Below are 12,000 nucleotides of genomic sequence, written 5' to 3'. Positions count from 1 at the left end.
GTGCTTTCTAACTCACCTTTTAACTTCCCGACGGTTTGCGTCATCACATCGGTGAGATGCTCAGCTAACGAAAGTATATCAAAACTACGCGCTCCGTAATTTTCATTAGCGGTTCTGCGTCTCTTATTTAAATTAGTATTGAGTCTTTGACTCTGTCTCCTCCCGTGTTGCGACGCGTCGAGATTTCCTCGCGCGTCAGCAGCACCGAAATCGAACGATATATCGTTTAAAAAGTGCTCACCTGTGAATTCGGCGCTTGCGGATTCACTGGGAGGGTTTTTATGCCCCTCCGGCAAATCGGCCGATTTTCGATGATGATCGTCCATCTCCCAACACAGTGCGACAGCTGAAGAATGAAAATTTGCACCTTGTTAAGCAACCTAGTAATGATCAATAAAAACTCGAAGAAAGTACAAGTGAGTATAGTATAGAGGTTAGTATAGCTCGTTGTGGCTTCCGCAATTCCGAGCAGACGCAGGTTCGATTCCTGCTACTCACATTCTCTTTTTGCGATATATTACTATCGCATGATTTTTTCTTTTGTTACACCAAAAAAGACGCTACAAATAACTTCTATTATGAGGTTTTTTTTTTGCATTATTCCCGTTGATGTTTTGATCATGTCGGATCACAATCTTGTGAATAAGCATAAATTAGCAGCAAGTTACATTAATGATTGCTTAGTAGTATGTCGATATTTTCTAACTAAATCTGCTAATCGCTTAGTTCTATATCGAAGTTTATATTGTAAATGTGAAGTATATTCTCTTTGAAGTTTTACGGCGAAAGAATTACAACATAAGTAACCGGAGTGCAAGATCGATGGCATTCAGAATCAAAGGACAATAAGGAAGTTAAATTAAAAATGAAAGTCTTCGATTACATATTATCTGTTTAGTCAATTTCATAAGGCTAAAATTATTGCACACGCTGACCTACCGATAACGCTTATCAGCGAAGCAACTTGCGTCAGATAAGCATCTCATGCGATCGCTTATTTAGAATATGAGTGATAAGACAATATTACAGATACAAAATACACTTCTGCTTACATTCCAAACTAACTGGAATGAATACCAATCTAAATACAAAAACGTCATCAAAACAGTCAATGGGAAAAGTGAGCAGTGAAAGCAGCAATGTGGCGGCTGTAACAACAGACGAGCATGGATACAAAGTGGAAATGCCTCGCGAGTTATCTCTCTGGTCAGCAATCGGATTAGGACTGGCAATTATGGTAAGCGAGTGCATATTCTGGAACGCAACTAAGATTATCAGGCATGTCCTTATGGATTAAGTACAACAATCAGCATTGCCCTCCAAAACGGTGGTCCTGCTAGCATACTCTGGGGATGGGTTTTTATAAGTCTCATGAGCATATGTATTGCACTCTCGCTCGCTGAAATATGTTCTAGGTTTCCAACGTCAGGTGGGTAGTACTCTCATATTAGCTTGTTCACCCTAACGCTCTATCCAGGCGGACCGTATTACTTTTCATACATGCTGGCGTCACCACGGTACAAGAAAATATCTAGTTACGTAGTCGGCTGGTTAGGCATGATCGGTAACTGGACAGTCGCATTGTCAATTATATATGGTACAGCTCAGCTTATCATCGCGATAGTGCCACTCTGGAATGAAAATTTTGAGCCGCGCGCTTACCAGACTTATTTGATCTTCCTAGGTGTACTCTCCTTATGTTTTGCTGCAAATTTCCTTCGCCAAAAACACCTGGATGCGCTCAACACATTCTCTATATACTGGACGGGTGCGTCTGTCATAGTTATTCTTGTTACTGTCCTAAGCATGGCTCGCAATGGACGCACAAGCGCGGCTTTTGTATTTGCATCATTTGAAGAGAACTCCGGCTGGAGACCTGGCTGGGCATGGTTCGTGGGTTTGCTTCAATCAGCGTATGTTCTCACCGGATACGGGATGGTGGCTGCTATGGCAGATGAAGTTTCCCATCCTGAGCTTTCAGTACCCCGGGGAATGGTAGGCTCGGTCATTGCGGCCGCGGTGATTGGTCTACTCTATTTGATTCCGCTACTGTTCGTAATGACAGACATACCCTCTCTCCTCGCCGCTGACCAACCAATTCCTATCTTGTTCCAGCAAGCTGCGGGTACATCCGGTGCTACAGGGCTGATGTTCCTTATCATCACAATCGGAGTCCTAGGTGGAGTAGGCAGCTTAACAACGTCGTCACGTTGTTGCTACTCATTTGCGAGAGACAATGGTGTCATTGGATCAAAATTCTGGAAGGAAATTTGGCACAGTTACTTACCCTTGAACGCCCTCATTTTGACAGTTGTAGTTATCGCACTACTCGGATTGATCAGCTTTGAAAGCGCAGCTTTTAGTGCGTTTACCGGCGTCGCTACTATAACTTTAGGTACGTAATTTACTTACCAATGATGACGCGCATCATCACAAAGGGGGTCTTACTAACATATGCATAGGAAGTAGTTACGCGGGACCCATAATGATATCTCTCTTACGTAGAAGAAAACCACTGGAGGGTGCTGTGTTTATGATGCCAAGCTGGCTCGGTTTTATCGTCAATACAGTTTCTTGCTGTTGGATATTACTCAGCATTGTGATATTCTCAATGCCAACTGCGCTAGATGGTCTAAACGCCGACAGTATGAATTACGCGAGCGTAGTATTTATAGGATTCGCAGTCATTGCATTCCTCTATTACGTTATACATGCGAAAAATACATTCAATGGACCACCAGCAAGTAATTATGAGGAAAATGCGCAAGAAATTGATATGGATCATAAATTATAAAAAGGAAATATACCAATGTCATCATATCATTAATGTTCTAATATTAGTTATTTCTATTTAAAGACGTGATTGAGCTTTGTCTTGGACCTGAGGAAGCTTTAAGAATGACTGGCGCAGTCCTCTACTTCTTCCTTACAAGTCGTCTAAGTAAATAAACTATCACAATGGGTCTTTTCGATATTTTCAAGAACAAGCATGAGTGAGTGCTCATCCTACAACAAAATACGACAGCTGAAGAGTGATTTAGATCCGCACACCAAGATGTATATGGTGGTAAAAAGCACGAATCACACTTGTCACACGAGTGAGTGAGTGAGCTTTGTCTAATACGCTAATTGACGGCGCAAAGGTTGATCGGTGGTGCTGGTGAGTTTGTATGACGGTTATACATAACAACATACTGAAAACACCCCAGCTGCTTTCGAAGCTGTACATGCTTACGAGGAACACCAACGTAAAGAAGGTGTGTTTAACAAAAATCACGCTGAGGTCATCTAAGAAATGCACAGGAAAGGAAGTACACCACGAGAAATTCAAGGAGATTGCCGCTGGTTTGGCTGCAGCTGAGGTGAGTATTATATCTTATGTTTTGTGAATTCTCTAAGAAAAACCAGGTCGATAAGCTCTTCGAGGTGCGATAAGAAAATAAAAATAAAAAATAGATAAAAACTAATGAACAAAACAGACTAAAGGATTAGACCACATCGACAAAGAGCGCGCTAAGCACCACGCTAAGGTGGGTAGTGTGTGGTGTGTATCGTAGCATTCTAACAGAACGACAGCAACAAGTAGAGCAATCCTACTAAGTAGACTTTGTAGCATTTTGTTGATGAATAAAATTTATATTTCCTATAACTCATTCCATTTCTGCTTTCTTCTTTACCAAAATGAGCGAAATCGATAAGGAGAATAATACAAGAGCAGGGGAGGATAAAGAAGATGTAAATCAACCCAAAGATGAACCAATGGATCAAGATGTAGATCTAAACTCAGATAACGCTCCTATCGAGCCGGATGAAGAGCAGAAACCGAAAGAGGAGCACGAAGAAGAGGAAGAGGAGGAAGAGGAGGAGGAAGAAGGTGAAGGTGGCAGCGGAGAAACTCGCTGCGTGTGTGGCAGTACAGGTGAGCTATTATAGCCGTATTTTTATATCGACTGACGAAATTCCCAGACGAGGAGTCCTACGGTTTTATGATCCAGTGTGAGACTTGTGGATGTTGGCAACACGGCGTATGCGTTGGTCTCGTCGACGAGAAGTATGCACCAGATACCTATTACTGTGAGCAGTGTAGACCTGAGCTACACCCAATCGTACTGCCAAAGTAGGTATTATCTACGCTTTTTTACATTCTCTAACGACTCTCCAGTCGTCCTGGTAGAAAGCCATCACGTCACAACCAACAGAAGAAAGAATTGAAGCAGAAATCACCGGTTAGCAGCTCTAGACGGCGGAGTAGCTCATCAAACGATGCTCAAGAAAGAGTGCGCTCTCCGAAAAGACGCTCTACTCTCAACAGCAGAGACGCTGCATACGATGACGCTATAGCTGCTAGCCTTCTCTCCGTACAAAACGACAATCTGAGAGCACAAATAGCTGAGCGCGAAAAGCAGCGTTGGGTGCAATACGGTGGACAAGTCACGCCTTCTCAGAATGACGACGAAAACGGCAATATAGAACAAATAGAGGAACAGACTGTAGCTGAGGATCATGATGGTGATAAAGTACCAGAAAATGAACGTGAACGTGAGCGTGAGCATGAGCATGAGCAAGAACGAGAACCCTCAAGAGAGAAGCATATTGATGGAGAAGCTGATTACAAGCCAAGAAGCAGATCTGACCCGCGTGCTGCAGCACCTAGAGGTCGTGGAGGGAAGCGCAAAGACAACGGCAGAAATTCTGCAGCTGTGAAAGCTAGGAATAAGGAGAAGAGCGTTGTTAATGACGATGAAGAGAAAACGTGAGTGAACTGGGTTATTTCCTAACTAATATATCGCTAACAAATCTCTCAGTGATAGCAACAGAAGGTCTGGTTCACCAAACTCAGCACCAGCGGATGAGCGCGAAAGAGCGCCATCTCGTGGTTACAAGAAAAGGAGGAGAGAAACCGACGAATCAAACAATGAAGGTGGGTGAAATAATTCGGTAATGATCTTATTAGTCTAATGAAAATATATAGAATCGGGCTTCACACCACCAACTACCGCAAATGGACCAAGACGAGCTGCAACATCTTCCCGGAAGGATAAAAATCTGCAATCACCACACAAACGCAAGACTGTTGCTAGAGAAAAGGATAAGAAGAACTCCTACGACGATGAATCAAGCTTAACCTGGGGATTACCAGACCATTTGCAGCACTTAAGTCACATGTTGCCAAGCGAGACGCCAGAAATGCTAGCCTTAAGAATACCGCATGGCGATACAATCGACATCGTACGAGAAATGCCAACAAGGGTAAAATTCCCAACTAAGAGAATGCCAATCGGCGAAATGAAGCGACGCGTTAGGAGTGTGCTGGAATACGTGGGTAGAGTACAAATAGAAGCCGCAGATAGACCAACGCCTGAGCCTAAGACTGAATCGCCAGCTGAGAGTATACAAATGCTCGATAACATCACCCGCGAACTGATCAGGTTCAACGAGCGGTTCTCTACTAACGCCAAACGTCGAGAAGAGGAAGAAGAATGAATAAAGCGGTTATGAATTAATTTTGTACATATGTAATAATAGACTATTTTGATAAACTACTATCATCATACTAAACTGGATATATGGGGAACTGTCTCTCTAAGAAGGCGCAGAGTAGACAACTAGGTGGATTCTCTAGTGAAAATCAGAAAAACACTAGTAATCCAAGTAATACGAATGGTACGCCTAATAGAGAGTTAGCAGCGAAGGCTGCAGAGGAGCGCATCAAAGCGAATGAATCAAGAGGGACAGTACAGGGTGGTGGATCAATGTCAATGAAATTATCGCAATCTAGACGGAATTCCAAGCCAATAATACCTCCAATCGACAAGTCCGAGCCTTTAGTGGTGAGTAGGGATGTAATGCATAGTTGATACAGCTAATGAACTGAATATAGTGGGATTAAACCTGATTTTTATCTTTCTGTACTTTTTAATTTCTCAGTCATCGATGCGATCTTTTGTTAGAAAGGAAGTGATTGATAGTATAACAAGATATGAGTTCTATAATATTTGAATATTTACTTTTTTTTCTTCCCTACAATCCCAATAGAAAGCACTCTGACTTCTCTCTTGAGTGATACCACATGTCAATAAAAAATATATCAGGAAAACGAGGTTAGTAGAGCATATAAAGCTAGGCAACCTCTAATAATATTATAGTACTTTGTTTGGCAGATGTTCGAGGTGATTTCGAGTCGTTGAACCGGTTAGTTAGTAGCACACCATATGACGTTTCTAAAGAAATTGCAGACTCGCGGATGAACAATCTGCTGACTTGATTATACACACTGGTGATATTGGATTCTTAGGTCTGTATATTTGCTTTCATTGTTCTTCTCTGACAACATTTAGAAAAGAGCAGCTTGGAAAGAGCAACTGAGAAGGTTATCAAACATCTGATAACGTATTCACCAATAATAAATCAGGAAACGCGTCAACATTTACTCAATCAACAAAATGTTTCATCTTTACGCTCAGCTTTGATAGACAGTGATAAGAATTTGTTGAGCACTTTCCCACAATTAGTAGATCAAACTATCAAATTGAAAGTACCAGTTTATGCTGTCGCTGGTGCATGTGAGGACGTCGCTATACTTGAGAAGATACGCATGAAAGAATACAAGATAGACAATTTATACGTATTGGATGAAGCATCTAGCTATTTACTCCATATTGGTAATATCAAACTAAGATTATTTGGTATTGGTGGCGCATTCGTGCTTCATAAACTCTTCGACAACGGTGACGGACAGGCGACAATAGCAGGTGGACAGGGCACCACCTGGATAACAGCTCTGCAAGTTGGTGAACTTATAGACACAGCCAAGAAAGTGTACGATCCGTCAGAAACAAGAATGTTGATTACACACTCTCCACCAGGAAGAGAAGGTTTATTAGCTCAATTGGCACTCGTACTTAAGGCGGATTTGACGTTATCAGCATCGTTGCATTTCAGAATGAGCTCGTCATATAATGATTTCTCCGTCGTGCCAAATTATGAAGTCTTCATGCAGAAGCTGGTCAATGGTAGAGCGGCAGTACACAACATTTACAATAGTGTTAAAGAGCAACTTGAGCAAGTTTTAGACAACAATCAGAGGATCTTACTTGATAACTTCCTTTTGGTCACTGATAGAGTACCTGCACCTAACACTGGCAAATCACTCAGCCATGAAGAGGCTTGGAAACATACCTGGCATTTCAACCTTTCCGATGTGTCAGTTGGATCTGTCGTCTTAAATGTCAAGGATGGGAAGATTGGCTCAGAGATCAAGTCAGAAGGTTTCACTTACTCACATCGTAACGCCTTAGCTGAGAATAAATCACCTTCTTCCGCCAGTAATGAATTAGCGAACGATAATGGAAGTACTAAATCAATAGCGGTACAACCACAAGTAGAATCAAACAACGCAAATGCAGATAATACCACAAATCCACCATTATCACCAACACTAAATCAACAGTATAATACCAATAACCCTCGCAAAAAGAATCCAAACACTTTATTTATAAGAGGACTTCCAATACCTTGCTCAGAAGATGAAATCAAAGATTACTTTAGTAACTTCAAAGAATCTATTACGACAATTAAAATATTAACAGATCACAAAACTGGTAATCAACGCGGATTATCTTACGTTGAATTTAATAATCAAAATGATATGTTATCAGCTGAGAAAATGACAGGTGGTAACATTAAAGAATCCACATTATCTATACAGGTATCTGACAATAGCGCTGGTAAAAATCCAAACGGGCGTAAAGGTATTGGATATAAGAATAAAAACAAAGCTTAATCTATTTTCAATAACTTTCTTTTGTAATAATTAATGTTTAATCTTTTCCATCCAATAAAATGCTAGTGTACAAAGTTTCCCAAGAATAAAAGTAATAAAAAGAAAATAATTTTAAAGATCTCTCCATCAAGTTGTTAAAAAGCTTGACATAAAGTGATGTGGATCGATGAAATCATCTTGGAATGGAAGATCTTCTGTGAGTTTTGGCTTACTTTCATCTCTGAATCTAAGTTTCTGTATTGCATTAATCGCTTGTTGAGCTTGATTTCTGGAATAGTCATTTGGTGAGACAACAGACACGGATGACGGTGAAGATAACTCTGAACTAATCAAATCTGGTGTACCCGCACTGAGTGGTTCATTTTTGGGTGATACCTCTTCATGTTTCAAGCTTTCAGTCGCCATTTCTTTGGCTTTCTTCATCATTCTCTTTTTTTGCATTGGTTTGGTGTTGAGATGGAAAGTGGTAACACCATGAGAACTATCACCAATCAGCCTAGTGTGGGTACCATTTTGTGGCATTTTGAGCGACATCTTTCTTAAATTTTGTGATGATCTCTTTTTAAGAGCAGCGATGAAATCATTCGTAACTTGACTACCTTGAGCTTTATCGAATGTATCAAATGGGCTTTCAATGACCATGTTAGGTGTAGATACTTTAAGAGTATTAGTAGCAAAATTTTGTTCAACTTGTATTGAAGGTGAATTTAAGAAATTGCTCATGATGTTGTCATGATTGAATAGATAACTAAAATCGTCATTTTGTTGTAATTCTGGATTTTGATTCTGAAGTAATATGGACATTGGAGACAATGGCAATGTGTTAGGGTTCGACTGAGACAACCAATTGTCAGTTGCCGATTTAATTAAAAAGTTTGAATCAGTTATAGTCGTTGGTGCGCTAGTTCCAACTAAAGTTGGCATGAATTTATTTATTTCGTCATCGTTGGCCTGTTGATATGGGAGACCGTTCGCGCTAGCGTTAGCTTCGGCATCGACCAACTTATCATGATTTCTCTGTGCCTTAGAAATTGGTTGTTGTGATATATTAGTGACTCTGTTGCTACGTGAGCCTGGACGACCGTTCGTCCTTTTAGGTATGATCTCGACCGTGGGATGAGCCTAGATTAAATATTAATATCGGCAAAGTTGGAAAACACAAGAGTATGCATACCTTGCTTATATGCCTATTGAGCAGATCTGATCTAGAGAAGGCATCAGGGCAGTGCGAGCACTTGTATGGCTTCTCTCCGGTGTCTGTGGTATCGATTAGAGAACTCACGATAATGAGAAGGGTACATACGTATACGTTGATGTCTACTTTCATGTTGTCTGCGCTGTTAGATGGCTGTCAGATGGTGCGATTATAACAGTGTCTTTATCTTACGGTGAATGTTTGACCTATTGAATACTATTAGTACTGAAATGTATAATTTATTAGGGATGCACTCACCACAGATGTTACATTTGAATAATCCTTCTTGGTTCGTCATTTCTCTTGTTGATCGTTCGAATTCCAGAGCCACGGTAAGATAATATGAATGCAAATCATTGATTAATTTTACATTTCGTGGGATAAAAAATATAAAAAAGTGAAGATAAGTAAATAAATATACACCAGCATGTCATCCTTCAAAATATTAGCTCGCTGCAATTGTTCAGTTTTTCGGTCTAGCGCCAATGCATGACGTTAAGGTGTTGTCAGGGAAGCCTAAATTTTAGTCCAGTGTCGCAAATAGTAATATTAATAACTTGTCATAAATACAATTTATACATTAAATAAAAAGACTAGACTAATCCCACTTTAAACCGCTTTCTCTCTTCCTCAACCAATCTCAGTTACGGAAGATCGACAAGTTGACATCATCACCCTTTCGACGAGATCAACGCAGTCATCATATGTACGTTATTCTAATGAGATTTTCAATCAAGAGCTGAAAGAAAAACAACCATGCAATGTCGAAATAAACTGGAGATAACTTCATTACTGTTGTGATAAAAAGAAGGAAAAGTGCGACTATGCATGCAGTGGAATAAATTAAAAATAATGCTCCTGTCTAACCTGGGATTGATGCGTATAGTTATTAGTATTCTGTTGTTGCTTGTATGTGGATTGGTTGGCCACCCGCTGTTGCTTGAGCTTTTGGATTTCATTGTATAAGTTGACGTTGTCGTTTTTACACCAATATTCGTCCTGTGGACTTGGTATACTCTGGATTTAATTAGCTAGTTCTCTGTTGATTATACGATTTACTTACCTCACCATTCAAGCCAGGTAAGGGCATTACTTAAAGTAAAAATGTGAACGTTAAGCTAAAATAAGAACAAAGCATCGCTTTTATGGCCAATTCGACCTCCACTCTGAGTTATGTCGTACTCTCCACCTCTCACTGATTAGGTGGAGGATTCAGGACCAGGTTGGGCAGATTCTATCTAATTATCCGAGATATTAGGGAGCATCCTATGGAAAATATAATCTTAAAATCTTAAATTAGGTATTTTAGAAGTTTTTATATCAGCATGTTTCTCTTTTTTCGATGATTATGTAATTCTCAAATGCATGTGAGGGTTGAGAAGACTCGAAAGATAAGCAATCCTTATCAATAAATTTGTATGTTAGAAAATGTAAAGAGACACGTAAACACATTCAGAGAGTGGAAGGACTATTTACACTTAACTGGGTGATCTGACGAGCAGTTCGTTGAAAGTTGTCAGACTTCGCTGACACTTGGTCCAGCTAATATTCGATACATATGCCTTGTGAATAAATTGATCGTATGCCTCTGCGTAAAAATATTACGTAGGTGAAATCTGAGTCAATTACTTTCGAAGCCAAGAAGAGCAGCTACTTGGCGGCGCCATTGTCAATATCTACTGAGCTACTTCACGCTAGTTCTTTCACGACAGATCGTGAATTTTTGCTATTACTAAAAGCGTCTCGTCCCTATTAATCTATCCATCCCTACCAGCAAATCGGGGTAATATGACTGTATCGAGTAAGTGTTTTTAATGAAACAAATATATAGTAAAGTTGTTTATTTATTGTATATCGTGTTATTCTAGTCATATAGTATCTTCCCTGTAGATTCTTATAACGTACCTCAACAGGTGGAGAGTAATCTATTCGCTGTATGAGCACCCTATCTTCTAAACTAGTGTCCCTGAAGAATACACCATTATAATTATCGCTTACTTGCGCTCTGGTATTCTAAAACTATTTCCTCTAGAAGTACAGGACAATAGCAAATATCTCCACGATTGATTAATTTAATGACCGCCTTACCTATTTAACATTCCATCGGATATTAGGTGCATGAAAAAGCTATGTGATCACGTGAAAAATTGAAGCAAGGCGATATATTAGCCAATAAACTACTGTTTCTAAGTCTTTATATTAGCTTATTGATTATATTACATCTTAAAATCTTGAATAATTGCGATGCAACCTACCAAACGCGGGCTTGCATTTTCGCGTTTACATACCATATTTGGTATGTTTAAACGCGTCAAGCTTTTTAGTCTAATTTTTTTTGGATAAAGCAAATCAGACATTTAACTTGTTTCCTTCTTTAGTTAAAACATGCCAGTAGCAAAATCATCACCTGCGAATAGCAACGATAGTGCATCGGCATATGAAGACGATGGATCTGCTAACTATGAAGCTTCAGCAGCAGTAGAAGCAAACCAACCACTACGTTTTGAAACACAAATTGGCAACTTCGATGAAGATGTTGAGGATGAGGAAGAGGATGGTAAAAAGTCAAAATCTGGTAGACGCAAGATAAATATCGAATACATCAAAGATAAATCACGTAGACATATAACTTTCTCAAAGCGTAAGAATGGTATTATGAAGAAAGCCTACGAGTTGGCTACTTTAACTGGCACACAAGTCTTATTGTTAGTCGTCAGTGAATCAGGTTTGGTGTATACATTCACGACGGCCAAGCTATCACCAGTTGTCAAGACAGATGAGGGCCAAATGATAGTACAGAAATGCTTATCGAATCAATACGACATTGAAGGTGAAGATTTTGAGCCTTCAATCCAGGACAGAGCAAACAAGAGGGGTAGACCATCACGCGCAGAAACTGATAGCCACCCACTCAAACGCCAAAGAACTACTGAATTTAATGAAACCACCCTAGCTGAAGCCACAAAAGCATCAATGAGAGCACCAATTGCGCCTGTCCCACAAATACCAAATTTGGAACAAC

At 40.0% G+C, this 12,000-nt stretch overlaps 8 protein-coding genes and 1 non-coding gene across 9 annotated transcripts; 7 read left to right on the top strand and 2 right to left on the bottom strand.

The window, feature by feature from the left end:
- The first annotated feature begins 416 nt into the window (after nucleotides 1–416).
- WALSEDRAFT_t105 lies at nucleotides 417–499 on the top strand. The gene has a single exon. It is a non-coding gene; the product is annotated as a tRNA-His (tRNA).
- A 515-nt stretch (nucleotides 500–1,014) lies between these two features.
- WALSEDRAFT_34243 (amino acid transporter) lies at nucleotides 1,015–3,227 on the top strand. The gene is made up of 7 exons (XM_006960736.1): nucleotides 1,015–1,237; nucleotides 1,279–1,429; nucleotides 1,478–2,395; nucleotides 2,463–2,993; nucleotides 3,042–3,098; nucleotides 3,144–3,160; nucleotides 3,210–3,227. Exons 1-4 carry the CDS (start codon nucleotides 1,112–1,114, stop codon nucleotides 2,792–2,794), a joined length of 1,527 nt encoding a protein of 508 aa, XP_006960798.1. The 5' UTR covers nucleotides 1,015–1,111; the 3' UTR covers nucleotides 2,795–2,993; nucleotides 3,042–3,098; nucleotides 3,144–3,160; nucleotides 3,210–3,227.
- WALSEDRAFT_34241 (hypothetical protein) lies at nucleotides 2,957–3,645 on the top strand (the record flags this gene model as incomplete). The annotated part of the gene is made up of 8 exons (XM_006960735.1): nucleotides 2,957–2,993; nucleotides 3,042–3,098; nucleotides 3,144–3,160; nucleotides 3,210–3,257; nucleotides 3,304–3,362; nucleotides 3,409–3,426; nucleotides 3,480–3,530; nucleotides 3,577–3,645. Coding segments are annotated over 8 exons (311 nt in total), but the record flags the coding sequence as incomplete, so codon positions are not given.
- Nucleotides 3,646–3,728: 83 nt separating this feature from the next.
- WALSEDRAFT_61610 (hypothetical protein) lies at nucleotides 3,729–5,554 on the top strand. The gene is made up of 6 exons (XM_006960734.1): nucleotides 3,729–3,919; nucleotides 3,967–4,117; nucleotides 4,163–4,753; nucleotides 4,806–4,921; nucleotides 4,973–5,319; nucleotides 5,371–5,554. The coding sequence occupies exons 1-6, from the start codon at nucleotides 3,760–3,762 to the stop codon at nucleotides 5,482–5,484; spliced, it is 1,479 nt and encodes a 492-aa protein (XP_006960796.1). The 5' UTR covers nucleotides 3,729–3,759; the 3' UTR covers nucleotides 5,485–5,554.
- Nucleotides 5,555–5,567: 13 nt separating this feature from the next.
- WALSEDRAFT_70826 (hypothetical protein) lies at nucleotides 5,568–5,951 on the top strand (the record flags this gene model as incomplete). The annotated part of the gene is made up of 2 exons (XM_006960733.1): nucleotides 5,568–5,831; nucleotides 5,882–5,951. The coding sequence occupies 2 exons, from the start codon at nucleotides 5,568–5,570 to the stop codon at nucleotides 5,888–5,890; spliced, it is 273 nt and encodes a 90-aa protein (XP_006960795.1). The 3' UTR covers nucleotides 5,891–5,951.
- A 119-nt stretch (nucleotides 5,952–6,070) lies between these two features.
- WALSEDRAFT_70825 (hypothetical protein) lies at nucleotides 6,071–7,811 on the top strand (the record flags this gene model as incomplete). The annotated part of the gene is made up of 4 exons (XM_006960732.1): nucleotides 6,071–6,101; nucleotides 6,147–6,192; nucleotides 6,237–6,295; nucleotides 6,339–7,811. The coding sequence occupies 4 exons, from the start codon at nucleotides 6,071–6,073 to the stop codon at nucleotides 7,781–7,783; spliced, it is 1,581 nt and encodes a 526-aa protein (XP_006960794.1). The 3' UTR covers nucleotides 7,784–7,811.
- A 23-nt stretch (nucleotides 7,812–7,834) lies between these two features.
- WALSEDRAFT_70824 (hypothetical protein) lies at nucleotides 7,835–9,540 on the bottom strand. Its single transcript, XM_006960731.1, has 5 exons — nucleotides 9,237–9,540; nucleotides 9,171–9,184; nucleotides 9,087–9,120; nucleotides 8,958–9,040; nucleotides 7,835–8,905 (listed from the first exon to the last, which is right to left on the bottom strand). The coding sequence occupies exons 1-5, from the start codon at nucleotides 9,274–9,276 to the stop codon at nucleotides 7,910–7,912; spliced, it is 1,167 nt and encodes a 388-aa protein (XP_006960793.1). The 5' UTR covers nucleotides 9,277–9,540; the 3' UTR covers nucleotides 7,835–7,909.
- Nucleotides 9,541–9,821: 281 nt separating this feature from the next.
- Nucleotides 9,822–10,068, bottom strand: WALSEDRAFT_66617 (hypothetical protein; the record flags this gene model as incomplete). The annotated part of the gene is made up of 2 exons (XM_006960730.1): nucleotides 9,822–9,995; nucleotides 10,042–10,068. The coding sequence occupies 2 exons, from the start codon at nucleotides 10,066–10,068 to the stop codon at nucleotides 9,822–9,824; spliced, it is 201 nt and encodes a 66-aa protein (XP_006960792.1).
- A 1,487-nt stretch (nucleotides 10,069–11,555) lies between these two features.
- Nucleotides 11,556–11,789, top strand: WALSEDRAFT_9958 (SRF-TF-domain-containing protein; the record flags this gene model as incomplete). The annotated part of the gene is made up of 1 exon (XM_006960716.1): nucleotides 11,556–11,789. A coding segment is annotated over one exon (234 nt), but the record flags the coding sequence as incomplete, so codon positions are not given.
- Between the last annotated feature and the right edge of the window lie 211 nt (nucleotides 11,790–12,000).

The sequence above is a fragment of the Wallemia mellicola genome (assembly GCF_000263375.1).
Source record: "Wallemia mellicola CBS 633.66 unplaced genomic scaffold WALSEscaffold_34, whole genome shotgun sequence".
Lineage (NCBI taxonomy): Eukaryota > Fungi > Basidiomycota > Wallemiomycetes > Wallemiales > Wallemiaceae > Wallemia > Wallemia mellicola.
This window is presented reverse-complemented; position numbering and strand designations above follow the sequence as displayed.

Coding starts and splice junctions, on each gene's coding strand:
- WALSEDRAFT_34243 (XM_006960736.1), top strand. CDS start 1,112: ATGGGAAAAGTGAGCAGTGAAAGCAGCAATGTGGCGGCTGTAACAACA. Junction 1,238..1,278: donor GATTAGGACTGGCAATTATG/GTAAGCGAGTGC, acceptor TAAGATTATCAG/GCATGTCCTTATGGATTAAG. Junction 1,430..1,477: donor TTCTAGGTTTCCAACGTCAG/GTGGGTAGTACT, acceptor CGCTCTATCCAG/GCGGACCGTATTACTTTTCA.
- WALSEDRAFT_61610 (XM_006960734.1), top strand. CDS start 3,760: ATGGATCAAGATGTAGATCTAAACTCAGATAACGCTCCTATCGAGCCG. Junction 4,922..4,972: donor CGACGAATCAAACAATGAAG/GTGGGTGAAATA, acceptor GAAAATATATAG/AATCGGGCTTCACACCACCA. Junction 5,320..5,370: donor TTAGGAGTGTGCTGGAATAC/GTGGGTAGAGTA, acceptor CCTGAGCCTAAG/ACTGAATCGCCAGCTGAGAG.
- WALSEDRAFT_70824 (XM_006960731.1), bottom strand. CDS start 9,276: ATGACGAACCAAGAAGGATTATTCAAATGTAACATCTGTG. Junction 9,041..9,086: donor AAGTAGACATCAACGTATAC/GTATGTACCCTT, acceptor TCGATACCACAG/ACACCGGAGAGAAGCCATAC. Junction 8,906..8,957: donor TCAATAGGCATATAAGCAAG/GTATGCATACTC, acceptor TATTTAATCTAG/GCTCATCCCACGGTCGAGAT.